The sequence below is a fragment of the Phalangium opilio genome, unplaced genomic scaffold (assembly GCF_054372755.1).
Source record: "Phalangium opilio isolate 3A_F unplaced genomic scaffold, DU_Popi_V2 ptg000329l_1, whole genome shotgun sequence".
Classification (NCBI taxonomy): Eukaryota; Metazoa; Arthropoda; class Arachnida; order Opiliones; family Phalangiidae; genus Phalangium; species Phalangium opilio.
In genome coordinates, this window is record NW_028324226.1 from 6,020,616 (window position 1) to 6,036,609 (window position 15,994).

The 15,994-nt window shown below is 39.0% G+C and overlaps 3 protein-coding genes across 3 annotated transcripts; all 3 read left to right on the forward strand.

Annotated features, from left to right (window-relative positions):
* Window positions 1–2,322: 2,322 nt before the first annotated feature.
* Window positions 2,323–5,700, forward strand: LOC149610537 (uncharacterized). The gene is made up of 3 exons (XM_089859543.1): window positions 2,323–2,404; window positions 3,066–3,214; window positions 3,285–5,700. Exons 1-3 carry the CDS (start codon window positions 2,323–2,325, stop codon window positions 5,130–5,132), a joined length of 2,079 nt encoding a protein of 692 aa, XP_089715669.1. The 3' UTR covers window positions 5,133–5,700.
* Window positions 5,701–5,837: 137 nt separating this feature from the next.
* LOC149610538 (uncharacterized) lies at window positions 5,838–7,372 on the forward strand. The gene is made up of 2 exons (XM_089859112.1): window positions 5,838–6,466; window positions 6,521–7,372. The coding sequence occupies exon 2, from the start codon at window positions 6,527–6,529 to the stop codon at window positions 7,082–7,084; it is 558 nt and encodes a 185-aa protein (XP_089715238.1). The 5' UTR covers window positions 5,838–6,466; window positions 6,521–6,526; the 3' UTR covers window positions 7,085–7,372.
* On the forward strand, window positions 7,271–14,703 carry LOC149610539 (uncharacterized). Its single transcript, XM_089859544.1, has 3 exons — window positions 7,271–7,279; window positions 7,328–11,773; window positions 11,842–14,703. Exons 1-2 carry the CDS (start codon window positions 7,271–7,273, stop codon window positions 8,153–8,155), a joined length of 837 nt encoding a protein of 278 aa, XP_089715670.1. The 3' UTR covers window positions 8,156–11,773; window positions 11,842–14,703.
* Window positions 14,704–15,994: the final 1,291 nt, after the last annotated feature.

Sequence of the window (15,994 nt, forward strand, 5' to 3'; positions counted from 1 at the left end):
GTTAATCCCCGCCTCTAAATTACATCCAACATCTCATTGGTTCTTGAAAACTCACGTCAGCGCGACCGCGACGTGAATGACGAAAATTACATATTTTCTGACTGAGGAGAGGCGAAATAGACCGGCCTCCTTTTACGTCCCCCCCTTGTATTTTGAAAGGGGGAATGGGACTATGGGGCGCCAATACTTAGGCAAGTTATACCTTCTCCCTAATAAACTAAATATCGCTTCTCGATGTAAGTCAGGATTTCATCAACAGCCAGTTCAAACAGCTTTATCTAGGAAGGTAAAATTTTGGGAGAACATTACTCGTATACAGGGTGTTTCTGATAAGTGTGCTATAAATTAATGGGGATATTCTTTGGGCGATTTTGAGTCGAAAATGTAATTTCTATGACATTTTGCCGTCCGGGCCACCGTTTTCAAGTTATGATCGGATTATTTTACGTATGACCCCTTAAAAGTAATTAAGAAACTGAAAGGCAATGATTTCTAATTTAATTAAGGGGTCATCCCTAAAACACTCAAATCATAACTATAAAACAGTTCCCTGGACCACAAAATGTCAAAGAACATTTAATTGGCTGAGAACCTGGGGTAACGTCGAACACGAGCGAAAAAAGTGCGTGTTTAATGAACACTTTACGAAAGTGAGCTTTTTTCCGCGTCTACATTCACTATGAGCACTTCCCCGGCTATAGAGAATACAATTATTTCATGAAAGAAATGACCTCAATTAGTTAAAGCATAAGCGAATATTCCTCTTTAAGTGCCCATCATTAGGTCTTTGGTGGAACGTCTTATGCCCCATTCCTTTACGTCAAGGCCAATGAGAAATATGCCCCCCAAAATACACGAGGGATTTTAATTTCCATGCATGGTAGTATATATGGGGGTGCCCTGAATCTCATGGATGGAATTTTAAGTTTAGAGTGTCTCTTTTTATCGTGGGCTTTTTCTCCCGCTATCTCCAACCTCAGATTAATAACCCCTGGATATGAAAGGCAAGCAAAACCGGGCGTTTTCAAATAGTATCGCCATGTGGCGCCCTCAGACGGCAAAACGTAGAACTTTGTCACCCCATGCAGACGACGCAGTTTGAATTGTATGGTTGTTCTGGCAAGGATTAGCAAACGCAAACGGTTTTTTTTCTTCGAAGACCATTATTGCTTTCCTGTCATTTGATTTATCAAATTTATAGTTTAATCTAATTTTTACATAAATAAATAAACCAAAAACCTACCCAATTTAGTGACCAAAACCTCCGGACCAGGTACCGGGACGAGAAGAGAAAAAGAAACGGGAACCGCGGATAAAAAGTAGCCGAGCATGGAGTAGCAAACGCGGTGACGCGCTTACTGAGTCTGTTTGGGGTAACTTTTTTCCAAGTTTTGACTATAGGGGCGCTAGAGATGCCGATGCCCTATTCAAGTATGCCTCCCTATTTCCTTTCATATCCAGGGGGTTATTAATCTGAGCTCCAACCTATGACTTTTTACCCTAATCACGCGGTACATTTCCACCACTTTCTTTACTGAGGTTTTTACGTTTCGAAAGAAATAATTCTTTTGCACCATCAATAGATGGCGTTCGAGAGTAAAAAGTGGCAAAAGACGAACACGTTTTTATCACGGTTTTTTAAAGCGATCGTGCTCTTGTATTGTATAGTATAGATATTTCATGGGAGAAAATTATTGGAATAAAAACTCCGCCTGCAATCAAGGAAGGTTTTTTTCATCGTCTCTAGCGTGTCATACTAAGAGTCTACCATAAAACTCATTAAGAAATATAAACTTAATGCTAGATTATCAATTTATGGTTAAAGGCATACAGTGTAGCTTAATTTGCAATAGAAAATAGGCCAAATTAGGTATAAAAACTTTGCAAGCTCAGGTAGTAAAATTAACGAACCAAACAAGTTAATGGTCTACGCTTAATCCACATTAGTCTGAAGACTCTGAGCTCTATAAAAACCGTTCATTAAGCTTACAAATTTAATGAACTCTAAATTAAAAGTAGCGCCTATAAAAACTTATACAGTTTACGAGCAAATCAACCATGCAAATTATTAAATAGGCTATTTCACAAAGAGTTTTCAAACTAAGTTTAAAATTTATCCCATAAAAATACACAATGAAAAAATGCGCCAGAACTACCTGTATATTTCTTAGTAAACCAATTAACTCAACCCCTATGTAGGAGTTTATGGAGAAAGGTTTTGATACTTGGAACCTTAGTAATTTCAAGATTGCAGGCTTAAAACTCTAATAAACATAACACCGCATGACACCGTGGTATTTCGTAGTCATAACAATTCTACGAATGACGCAGCTAAACATGAAGTTCTCATTCAAATCAGAGAAAGCCAGTATCTCAGAGAAACGAGTTGAGATGGAGAAAACAAGTCTCCATAAATATAACCAGAAGTGAGATGAGACCAGAAGTACTGAGCTAACCAAATTCTTCACTCGGCGAAGGTGAATATTCTTGATAACACAAGAGCGGTTGGCCCTCTAGTAGCGGTTTCTGAATTTTCCCTCCAAAACGTGAGACGCTCGCGGTGGTAGACGGCCGAACTAGATTCAAGGAGCCGCGTCCGTGTTCGGCCGCTTTAGGTTGAGGGGAAAGGGGTAGGAAATGTTTTTGGAACTCGACCAATTTTTTTCTCTCCAGCGTAGGCACGATTGAAGCGGCGTAAAATCCTCAAATTTGTTCACTAATGCCAGGATCTATTACCAATGCTAGAGCCCTTCACTTCTAGTCTCATCTCACTTCTGATATAACGTAGCTTCTGTACCCCATCCTAAGACCATTAAACGTAGATGGATTGTAATGGGGTTCCGGCGCGTAGCGCTTTTAGAGCAGCGCCTCAGTCTCTAGCACCAATATTGAAACGTTTTCGACTCAATCCGTAGCCATAGCATGATCTTTGAGTCGGAAAGTTTTGGGACTCTCCCGCTAGGGGCGACGACAGGCGATTCCATTAGAAGAACGGGGGTTTTATTTTAGCTCATCATTCCAGTCTATCTGTGTTTAATGGTCTTAGTTCCATGATTTTGGTTAAGCGAGGAGAAATGATGTAACGTGGAGTGGCAATGATGATGGGCCATGTGTGGCACCGAAACTTTCCGAAACAACTTTTTGCGTTGTTAAAAGTTGCCATAGTAGAAGCGGAGGAACAAAAAGACATAACTGTAGCACAATCAGACAATCTGTAATTTTCTTTGACAAAATGCTATAAACTAGACTTATATTTAAGTAATATTTATAATTTTGTCTTGAAGTATCACAAGGAAGAGATGGAGTTTAAGTGCAACCAGTGCGGATTTCAGACAGGAAGAAGCTCAACCTTTAAGGAACATAAATTAATTCACAGTGACGAGCGTCCATTCAAATGCGATATTTGCGCTTACCGTTCCCGAACACGCGATGATTTAAAGAAACACGTCGCGATTCACAGTGAAGATCGTCCTTTCAAATGCGATATTTGCGATTACCGTACCCGAAGACTCGATGTTTTAAAGAGCCATGTCGCGACTCACAGTGATGAGCGTCCCTTCAAATGCGATATTTGCGATTACCATACCCGACATCGGGGTGATTTAAAGAAACACGTCGTGATTCACAGTGAAGATCGTCCTTTCAAATGCGATATTTGCGATTACCGTACCCGAAGACTCGATGTTTTAAAAAGCCATGTCGCCACTCACAGTGATGAGCGTCCATTCAAATGCGATATTTGCGATTACCGTGCCCTTAAACTCTCGACTTTAAAGGAACATGTCTTAATTCACAGTGATGAGCGTCCATTCAAATGCGATGTTTGCGATTACCGTGCCCTTAAACTCTGGACTTTAAAGGAACATGTCTTAATTCACAGTGACGAGCGTCCATTCAAATGCAGTATTTGCGAATATCGTGTCAAAACACGCCGGAATCTAAAGACACACGTTGCGACTCACAGTGATGAGCGTGTCTTCAAATGCGATATTTGCGATTACCGTACCCGATATCGGGCAAATTTAAAGATACACATCGCGACTCACAGTGTTGAGCGTTCATACAAATGCGATATTTGCGATTACCGTACCAATACTAATTGGTATTTAAAGAGACACGTCTTGAACCACAGTGATGAGCGTCCATTCAAATGCCATAGTTGCGAGTATCGTGCCAAAACACGCGTTAAATTAAAGATACATAGCTTGACTCACAGTGACGAGCGTCCATTCAAATGCCATAGTTGCGAGTATCGTGCCAAAACACGCGGTAAATTAAAGATACATAGCTTGACTCACAGTGACGAGCGTCCATTCAAATGCGATATTTGTGAATACCGTACCCGAACACCAACGAATTTAAAGATACACGTTGTGACTCACAGCGTCGAGCGTCCGTTTAAGTGTAATTTTTGTGGTTTCGCAGCCAAATTAAAACGAGTACTAAACAATCACATGGCTAGACTTCATCCGTCAAAATCTGGAACTGAAAGAAAAACTCCAAAAACTGAACGAAAAACTCAAAAAACTGTCTCTTTAAAACGGAAAAACGAAAATTATCAATCAAATGATGTTGCAGGCATCGTGTTCCCATTAAAACGCAAACCAGGCGATGAACGAGGAAGTTCGCAGCCAGAACGAAGTGCGCCAAACATAAACGATGATTGTCGTAATGAAATTGACCAGTCCAAAGAAGTCGAAGTTCATTCTGAATCAGATCCCGATGAACCCACAAATGCGAACGAGTCCACCTCTGAAGAAATTAAGAAAGAACCCGAACATTTATCGAGCGATAATTTTAGTTCAGAGTTTGACTTAAATTGTGTCAAATTGGAAAACGAAACGGCAACACTTCTTCCATCAAACGAAGCGATTTACGGCCCTCATTCTGACGCATCGAGGTTGGAATCAAATGTAAAATGGGAAGAGCCAATTGATCACCTGAAGAATGAGTTCGGTTTTCACAACAGTGACGCTGTTGATCGTGAAAATCAATTTACTAACAAACAGTGTTCCATTATTTTGACAAAATTGGAAGATTCGGGGAATTATCTTGGGTGTTATTACGTCAGATTGAAAGATCCCCCTTATCTTTACGAGGTGGTTAAAGTTAATTTGAATCCAATCATTTAGTTCATTTTGATCTACTTTAACGTGACTAAATAGTCTTATGTATGTTTTCCAATTGCGTAATCGTCAAAATTACTGCGCTATCATTATTTTTTTTCAATAAATGTTCCGTGTTTCTCGCTTTGTTTTCAAATAAAGCCACTCGAATTGAAGATTTACATTACAAAATTCTTAACGGGCTCGGGAATGAATTTTACAAATAGAGGCTCAGGAACAACTTGGAGTCAATGTTTTTTTTATTTCGAAAACTTCACTGAGTACCAACACCGAAACACTTGCCTCTATTTAAGCCAAACTGGAAGGCTCTAAACACCCATAATTACCAATTTCAGAGAAGTAGATAATTGAAATTTTTAACATCAAGTTTTGCGTTATCTGCACATTAAAAATTTTTTGAAACTGGTGCTAGTGGCTGTGGGACAAATAGCTAAGAAATCCGAGAAACTGTTAAGGGATTCTAGATTAAACTGTATAGTGTTATTTAGTGTAAGCAATTCCTTTACTACACGCTCTGAAAATTTTATACATTTTTGTTGAAACCTCACACTTCTCATTAAAATTTGAGATCGACTATTGTGATCATTATATTCAGATACGTTTTGGGTTTAAAAGCTGAATTCCGCATCTAGACTTTAGTAATTAATTTATAACAATGGCAAAAATCAATTTGTCATGCTCTGTCCGATGCGCTCGTGTTGTACAGCACCAAACAATGATCTAAGGCTATGCAGTGGGTCTCATTCACTATAAAGGTGCGTAGAGTGCGACATAAACTTGAGAAGGCTTGCCCAATTCGATGCTCGCGGGATACAGAGACCAACACACTGCAAGGTGCCATTTCTAAATTAGCATACATTCTATTGGCCGAAAATACTTCGCTATTTTCGAAGTGCACATGTGGGAGCATTAATTTTTATCATTTGTTTTGTTAGAAGAAGTTATTAAAAAAGCCTTTGATATAATATTGCATGTTTCAAGGACTATTTTAAAAGTTACGTTTTAAGTAATTTTTGGGTGACATCTTGAAGAAGGTGACCCTCCTTTTCGCAATCTTATGGTAAGCTGAATAGATTACTCAAATTAGAATGTTGTATGCTGATATCCTCATTTTAGCACGAATAGCCGTATTATCTCATTCAACTAATGTAAATATTCAGAATTTTCGTAAGATGTTTATGTTATTTCAGCTTTAATGACCATCTCGCTGCTCAATATCTGGAGTTTAACGCGTACACTGATGTAAAATTTGCAACCCGATTCAGAATTCTATCGAAAATACGTTTGGATGTTCATGTGAAAACCGGAATGCCCATATAATCACCCATCTTACCTTTCAAGTATTTACATTGAACTCTTAAGAGTTGCTATTGAATCACTTTTTGGTTCATTAGGGAAAAATGAAGTTCAAGTGCGATCAATGCGGTTTCCAGACAGGGAAAAGCTCAGCCTTTAAGAATCATCAATTAATTCACAGCGACGAGCGTCCATTCAAATGCAATATTTGCGAATATCGTGCCCGAAGACGGGCTGATTTAAAGAAACATGTCGCGACTCACAGTGAAGATCGTCCTTTCAAATGTGATGTTTGTGAATATCGTGCCCGCAGTTGGGGTGTTTTGAAGAACCATGTCGCGACTCACAGTGAAGATCGTCCTTTCAAATGCGATATTTGCGAATATCGTGCCCGAAGGCGGAGTGATTTAAAGAAACATGTCGCGATTCACAGTGAAGATCGTCCATTCAAATGCAGTATTTGCGAATTTCGTGCCAAAACACGCGGCAATTTAAGGACACATGTCGCGATTCACAATGATGAGCGTCGATTCAAATGCGATATTTGCGATTACCGTACCCGGAAACGTGAAAATTTAAAGACCCATGTCATGACTCACAGTGACGAGCGTCCCTTTAAGTGTAATTTTTGTGATTTCGCAGCCAAATTAAAGGGTCTCTAAAGAAGTCGGCGGACCGTTGGAAATATTTTTTGAAAACGTCGCTATTGACGTCACAATCCCGGCGGGGTGAGCAAAACGAAAGTCTTTCCTTCTAGCAAACGCAGCGGGGGTCTCGGACTCTCGCGGGTCAGAACTGGGGAAACGTCGAAGCAGGGCGGATCACAACCAATCACAAGAGAGGGGAGGATGGGTCGGGTGAGTTTTTTTAAAAAAAGAAATTCAACGGTCCGCTGACCTCTTTAGAGTCCCTTTAAAGAAAGTGCTAGACTTCATCCATCAAAATCAGGAATTGAACGAAAAATTCCAAAAAGTGTTTCGTCAAAACGGAAAAACGAATACAATCAGTCGACAAGCAAGCGGAAACGTGCTACTACGAAAGACAATGCTAGAAAACCCGATCAGGCAGACAGGAAATCGAAATTATCAGATTCTAACAAAGTTCAATCTGAAAGTAGATCAACTGATTTTGCAGACTTTGTGTTCCCATTGAAACAAAAGGCAGACGACAAACGAAGAAGTTCGCAGCCAGAACGAAGTGTGCCAAATGCAAACCACGGTTCTCCTAATGAAATTCCTCAGCCAAAAGAATTGGATATTCATTCTGAATCAGATCCCGATGAACCCAGAAACGCAACAGAGTCTAATTCTACTCTTTCAGAATCTGTCGGTTCCAACTTCAAACAAGGGATTTCATTATTGGGCGAATTTAATACCATGTGTCCTACCATAACCCCTGAAAAAATTAAGAAAGAACCCGAACCTTTATCGAACGATAATTTTAGTTCTGAATTTGACTTAAATTGCGTCAAATTGGAAAACGAAGCTGCAACGCCTTTTCCATCAAATGAAGTGATATACGACCCAGACGCATCGAGGCTGGATTCCAATGTGAAATGGGAAGAACCTATTGATCACCTGAAGAATGAGTTTGGTTTTCATAACAATGACGCTATTGAGGAAGACTCTCAGTTTACCAGCAAACGTTGTTCTATTATTTTGACAAGATTGGAAGATTCGGGGAATTACCTTGGATGCTATTACATCAGAGTGAAAGATCCGCCTTATCTTTAAGAGGCTGTTAAAGTTAATTAAAACTCCGTAATTTAATTTCATTTTGATCTACTTTAGCGTGAGTAGAGTCAAATGCCGGTTTTCCAATTGAGTAATCGTCACAATTACAGTGATCTCATTTCAACAATCTGCATGTGTTCCCTACCTTTTTTTCAAATAAGGTTGCTCGATTTGATGAGTTGCCTTGCCTTTAGAATCAATATTGTAAGAAAAGGCTCCATAACGGCTCATTTCTTTTCGTTATCAAATTAATTTTCATGTTTATTGGCTTTGATTGAGATGGAACATAGTAAGTTAAAACCTTGCGTTTTAAGGGCGTTGACGTTTCTTTATAAAACAGTGTATCTTATATAGTTAAACAGCGTAGGTCGAGATTCGCCTAAAAATTAAAACAAAAAATAAACCTCCATTCTTAATAAAGTTTTCGTTAAATTTAAAGATGGGCCATTCATTTATTTACCTTACTAATAGCATAAATGTATATTTCATAGGAAATGTGATATATATTTTTACTAGAGGTGTGCGAGTCCTTATTTTTAGGTTTCGAGTCCGAGACTCCGAGTCCTGGAGAAGTGGACTCGTCGAGTCCTCGAGTACAATTTTGCAGGACTCGTCGAGTCCATAGAGTCCTCGAGTACAATTTTGCAGGACTCGTCGAGTCCATAGAGTCCTTAAAACATGGTTTCGAGTCCATTTTCGAGTCCAAAATTCTTAATCAAGTCCAAAATTCGACCAAATTTACTCTTTGTTTTCAAAATATTTTCTGGTTTTTTTTCTAACTGTTTCAAAACTAAACATTAATAGTAATTTTACCTTTTTTAAATATGAACATTTGGCTACTAGAGAAATAATTTCCCAAGTTATTTGAACTTATTTCTATGGGAGTATTATCAGTTTTTCGTCAAAAGATGTGATTTATTTTATGGAAATGAAAACAACCTTCAGCAACTTCATTTTTATAAATCAAAGTATCGAAAATTGTATCCATATATAATTTTGTTCTTTCAAATTTTGTGATTCAAATCAGTAAGCGCAATAGCTTTCTTTCACTTGTGACGTATATGGTCTAATTAAATCGTCACGGGCTTAGCTTTGGCAGTGGACGGACATGTTTGGTACAGCTTTGGTTCTATGGGCAAATAGCATGGGTGACGTCACACTAAGGCGTCTGAGATACCTCTATACGAAAAACTTTGTCCAATCATAAAACCATATTTTACATTGAAGAAAATAGTAACCCAGGTCTTTCATCATAAAACAATACATGATTAAATATTGTAATCGTGTTAGAAAAATCTTTTTCAACTGCTTAGATTTTTTTTTTTCCAGAACCCCCAGATTTCAAACTTCCATCTACGGAACGGCAACGAAGCCCTCCCAACATCCTCATTCATTGGCGTTTCAGTAGGGTCGTATGCTACGTAAACATAGACGGTGCCACCTGTGTCTTAAAAATAGAAGCTAATCCATGAGAACTAGCCAGAACTGTTATTAAATGGCGCTACGCGGCAGCACTTAACAATACCCTACTAAAGGTAGGGGCGTGCGCAGGGCACTCTGGGTGACGTTCATTTCCGCACATGGCCCACGAACATTTATACTCCATCTCACCTCTATCCTCCAAGCCGATATACTCCTCAGATTTCGCACTGTTATTCGGGAAACTGGTTAAATTTGACCTATTAACAGCAAAACCCGCAAGGAGAAATTCTCCGAAAGCAGCATGGCAAAAACTCGACTTATCAAAACTTGGAATTCGATTCTTTCTAGGAAATTGGGCGTTTCCGGATCATCCAATTATTCGCGGATCATTAAGATCCTACTTGGAAAATTAGAGTCTTCCGCGATAAAACCAAAGGGAGTGCAATATCTACAGTATAATTGACTAAAAATGTTCTCAAACTAATGGTTAATAGACCCAGGGATATACCCTTTTTTCTAAAGAAGAAGATGGCCGCATATCGTCTGCTTGAGATGGTATTAAGACGGAAAATCCGTTATCTGGATCCAAAGACGTTAGATAGGGCTTCAAAGTTGCCAGTCCCGCACCAAAGTCCTTTAGTTTGATCCCATGCATATCTAACGCCTTTGTTGCCCACATACCGTGTCAGGTTCCGTCTTTTGACAACAAGGTGCTCAAACACCAGACTATTTTACCACCGACTTTTGAAAAGGGTCTATTTCCAAGCATATTGGAAAGCTTATCGGCTCTGTGCTAAGTATGAGCCAACTTAAACCCAAGATATTTAGTCCTATTCGCAAATACTCAGGTCTTATATTGGTCCTTGACAGTACAACGGACAAAAAAGGGAGCTTCTTGGTGAGGACTACACGATAACAATACTAATGGGGGAAAGACGGTAGAAGTTGCAAGGGTTTATTTGAAAATTCACCTTAGATCAATATACTCCCAGCATCGTCCCAAATAACCCCTATTTATTACCTCCAACTCTATAGTTTTGAAGCAAAAACAACAGATCCATTTTGGTTTATACCCCCCTTTAAAATTTTACGTAGAATAGCTTACGCTTTATCAGATCAGGTGCCAAAATAAATTTCGAGGGAGGCTTTAGGGTTTTTTATCGCTTAATATTGAAGCCGAGCATTTAATCCTTTACGATCACCTAGTAATAATTAATTTACCTTAACCTGCCAAAGGACATTTCCGTTCGGGGAAATGTTTACATACGAGAAGGACGTCACGTCAGTCAACAGGAGAGCTCGGGATTTACAGTACTTAGATTACACGCGTCAAGTTTATGGACGACGCTTCGTATCAGGGGCAATTAAATCTTTCATCATATATTATTTCCCAAATAAAAATGAAGACTTGATGAGAAGCACTATTTTCATTACACTGCGGTTTAACGATAAGCCTTAATTTTCGCTATAATGTAAAGCGATAATAAACCCGTACTTTATTATACGTACGAATCTAATCCCATAGGTTGCAATAGGGCAAAAATTATTGGCTGAAGCGGGTCGAAAGATAACTTTGTCTTGTTTTCTCTTTTCCCTGAAGTTCTTCTTTATTGAAGAGACGCGGTTTAGGGTCAGGTCAAGTGTCATAATGAAGCTAACGTGGATTCTAAGCGATGTAGTGATCGAGGTGCATGGTCACTACGTACAGTGTGCAGAGTAAAATTCAATTGACTCTTATCCGGCGCAAAGTACTCGTAAATATAAACAAACCATTTTACACTTATCATTTTCCCAGCGTGGGTATGTGAAATAAGCCCTGAATAAATCAAAATTGTACCAACTCGAATTATACGTAATTACGCTCAACTTTCTATCTATTAGCCAATTTAAGACGATTAGCAACGTTAGGAAACTTAATTAGAACGATATTGTCTCTCTATTATAGAGCACCTTCACCATTTAAAAACAGTACTTACCATCATGTTTCGCTGCATGCAAGAACCCGGAACGTACAGCTGACATAGTGATGAAATCGTATATCTGAAATTTTAAAAATCATAAAATTAGATCTATTATTTGCACGGACCAAAGATAACAGTACATTTTTCAACCAAGATTGGCCCCCGAAGAAGCATCATGAATGAACAGTAAAAGTACTGACTGACTGTCTGATAAAGTACTTCATACACCAGAAAAGTAGCCAAAACATCCTAAAAAATTGCGTTCGTACATAACCCACTTTTTAATCGCTACATTTCTCATAGATATATGAAATATCATCATCCGATAAATATCAGATACCGAGTCAATCTCGAGGGAGGAAACATAAGGCGATGGGTGGCTCAATAAATCAATAATGAGAGACGTTTAAGAGCTGTTTTCTTCACACGCTCTTTCATTGGCTTGGTCCTAAGACTCGGGTGCACTTTAAAAAAAAAGAATGGATAGGATGCCGAAGAAGGATGTACAGGACGTGTAGAGGAGGATAAAAACCTAAGCGACAAATGGAGATACAATGGTTCAGTCGCAGTTAAGAAAAGAGTTTTTAAGAGAAATCTCTACTCCGTATACGTTTCTCGAGTCTTTTTCCTCGCTTGAACCCTATCTTTTTTATCGAGGCCATTCGGGAAGTTTACAGAGTAAGAAAGAAGACTTCTTTGTTTTCACTCGCAAGCTTCCAATCCCCCTTTTTCAACAATGAGGAGTACGTTAAGATTTACTCTTTTTATATACTGTCTTCCATTTTTTTTCTTAAAGCTTATACTTCTGAACTTGAACCAATGAGGAGAAAGATAGGAAGCTAGAGAACTCAGAATACAAGGTTATTTAATACTAGAAATAGGTTCATAAGATATGTTCCATAAGTTTGTCATTGGTTACCGAGAGCTTGTCATGAAGTGACGTAGCTGAAACGTCGCGATGCCTGGTGCGGCGTAGTTAAAGGCTTAGTACAGATTAAATAGGAAGATGAACTGCAAAACCGAGTGTATTAATTCCCGCGTCGTTCTCGAACTAGCTCCCAGTAAGTCTCCAGCATTACGAAATATATAAAAAGTGTCGTACTTATGGAACATATCATGTAAACTTATGATACTAGCTATAATCTATACCTGACGTTTGCCGGGGATTTAAACCGAGTGGAAACCGGAAAGGGTTTTCTTTCTATGTAGACACTGAACACTAAATTTTCTTTCAATCTTTGGGACCACACTTATGAAATATCCGCATGACTTTTTTTAAAAAATAAAAACAGCTTTCAAACTTAAAATTTCAATAAAACTATGATTCATTAAGGATTAATCATAAAGTTACAATGCTACAGATCCAGAATAGGAGACGTTCTTAACAGTTTTAATGTCTAGAGTCAATAAACCTTGATGAACCACTTCAAAAACCTTCCCCTAGTGTTACTGATTTCAACTATGCAATTTGGTCAAATTTGGTAAAGAATTGCGAAAAGTGCATGAAGAACAATCAATACAAACAAGATAACTTAAGACAAGATGTAAAATAGGTGGTAGGCAACCCTCAGTATCGGGACATAAAAGGATACAAGGGAGTTAACCCATTGCCGTCTCTGCTCACTCTCTGGACCCAAAACGCCTAGAGCGCAGGGACCAAAAGCGAGATGGAAGGCGAAGTTTCAAAGTCAGTGTTACATCGAAGAGGCCAAAAACTTCCACGCATAAGGCAAGAAAATTACAGAGCGTTCCTGACACCCATATTCCAACTAAATAGTTAACCTTCTTAAATTATCATACCTGATCAACTATTATTCCCACACCTCACTTAATCATTCTTGCGTAGCAGACACCCTTCATTCTAACTTAACTATTTGCGTTCGTTCCCTTACAAACGAGTGAACCAAGGATGTAGAATCTTCATCTAAACTGTAAAGACTAAAACAAAAGTCAAGATGAGCTCTTTTGTTAGATGGAAATTGTAGATCCCAGTTTAGTTGGGGTGAGAGAAGAAAACCACTTGATCATGATAAAAGCTATAATGGATCCTCGCAAATAGCTAGCAGCTGAGCCACACTGTAAACTGTCTTAACTTGTTATAAACAACATAAGAAAAGACTAGAAAGAGAATGGAAGAACACAAATGGTTTTGATTCAACTGGCTGTCTTTTTTCTACTTGACAGGGAAGCTAAATCGAGTATATTTTTGGGGAGTTCACTGCATGGTCAAGTTTAGTGTAAAAGACTCGGCAAACCGTTTTATACAAGTTTGTTGCCTGGTTCGAAGGACAATAGTTCGCAATGCTTTCTATATATCGGTGCACGGGAAGGCATCTCCCAAGTTGAGCACTTCGAACACTTTTCTCGAAACAACTTAGGCATTCTTTATTTCTGACTGCATATATAGAGATTACGTGAAGTAAGTCATTGAAAGTCCTCACTTGACAGTACAAATCATTATAGGTAACCCGCAATATGTTATCAGGATCTTTCTGATAAGTCTGCCATAAATTAAAGGGTGCGTTCCCTGGGTCAAACTGAGTGGAAAGTGTCAAATAACATGGCCGGGTAAACAACCGGAGATATGGACTTCCAAACATTGGCCTCTAAAACAAGGACATAGTTGCATATGTGAATTAAGACATTATCTCCTTTCAATAGCCTTCAATCTAAGAAGTTATTGAACCATTGTCTAACAGAAGTGTATATTAAATGGGTAGAAGTGTGCAGCGTACGCTGGTTAAGTAAAGCTATACTTCACATTTGTTATTACTATTTCCTTGTATCAGGGGCCGATCAAAGTTTGGAAGTCCATATCTCAGACCTTTCAGAATCACCCTGTATAATGCCAAGAAGGGATATCTAGTTTAATAGGGATAAGGTATAAATTCGCCACATTTCCAGCTTTATCTCCAGCAGTCCAAACGTAGGTCCGGGGTTAATCCCGGCCTCTAAATTACAACCAGCATCTCATTGGTTCTTGAAAACTCACGTCAGCGCGACGCGAATGACGAAAATTACGAATTTTCCGACTGAGGAGAGGCGAAATAACCCGGCCTTCTTTTACGTCCCCCTTGTATTTTGAAAGGGGACTGGGACTATGGCACGCGAATAGTTAGGCATCTTCTACCTTCTCCCTAATAAACTAGATATCACTTCTTGATAATACTAGAGAATGGTTACTACCAATTACGCAACAATTTGTTTACCTGCGCTATGATATACTCCTAATAGTTTAACAAATTTAATCCCAACTAACAGTACATCTAGAACTCTAATAATGAAATTATTCCCTTTAGAAGTTCCCATTGTTTAACGAGGTACCTACCATAAAGAGTTTTAATTACATAATAATCCAAATGGCTAATTAATCACGCAAAGAGACGACTGTTAATTGTAACTTATAATCCGGTACGCAACGTATAACACGCTTTATAATCTCCTTCAATATCTAATTTTGCAAAAGTTGAGGGAGACCTCGCCTTCCTCTTCCTCCTTATCGTCTAACCTAACCTCCCTCGAGTAATTACGTCGCTTGACCGAATCTAAAACCACCGGCTAAACCATGCGAGAAAATTACTGGAATATCTTCGCCTCTTAATCTTGCCTTGTTGCGCAAAATGAAGCGGGACATCAAGCATTTGCGAGCAGCTAAGTAAGAGACTAAGAGTATACAGCCTTTATTTTAATCAATTTGATAAGGAAATCAGAGCGACGATCAATTTAGAGTAAAACAGTCTAATGACCCTATAAATTTCAGGCCCAGAATTATGACAATAGACGCCCTATGAATTTTAATAAAGAGGCCATCAAGAGACAAGAGCGAGGCATTGTATAATGAATGAACTGAACTGAGCTGACTTCACTGTAGTCTGGAAATGGACCCACCATGCATGGAGCTGTACTGTAGACTGGGATAAGGGAGTCAGATGGATTGGAAATGATGATGGGCGACCTGCGGCACCATATCTCTCCCAGTGTACCTCGCGCACGCCCCTACCTTTCCGTAGGCGATTGCTAAGTGCTGCCGCGTAGCGCCATTTTATTTGAATGAGAACTAGCTTCTATTTTTGAGATAGAGGGAGCGTCCTTTACAATTTCGTCCGGCACGACCCTACCTAACCGCTGGGGATGATGGGAGGACTATGGTGCCGTAGGTGGGGGTACAAAGGCAACGCTTAAGGTATGGGGGTTTCCACTCCATTATTCTCTCCTTCAAGCTGTAGATAATACAAGTCCATGTATGGACTCGCAGTTGTTACCATAAGTTTATAAGACATGTTCCATAAGTATGGAACTAGCTATACTTAGTTGAATCCTTAAAATTCCTTTAAGTATTGACCCATTTTGAAATTCTATAACTTTTCCAGGTTTTCCCTGGCATGTGGCAACTCTAGCTATTACAAATATCATAAGTTTATAAGATATGTTCCATAAGTATGAAACTTCCTTTACT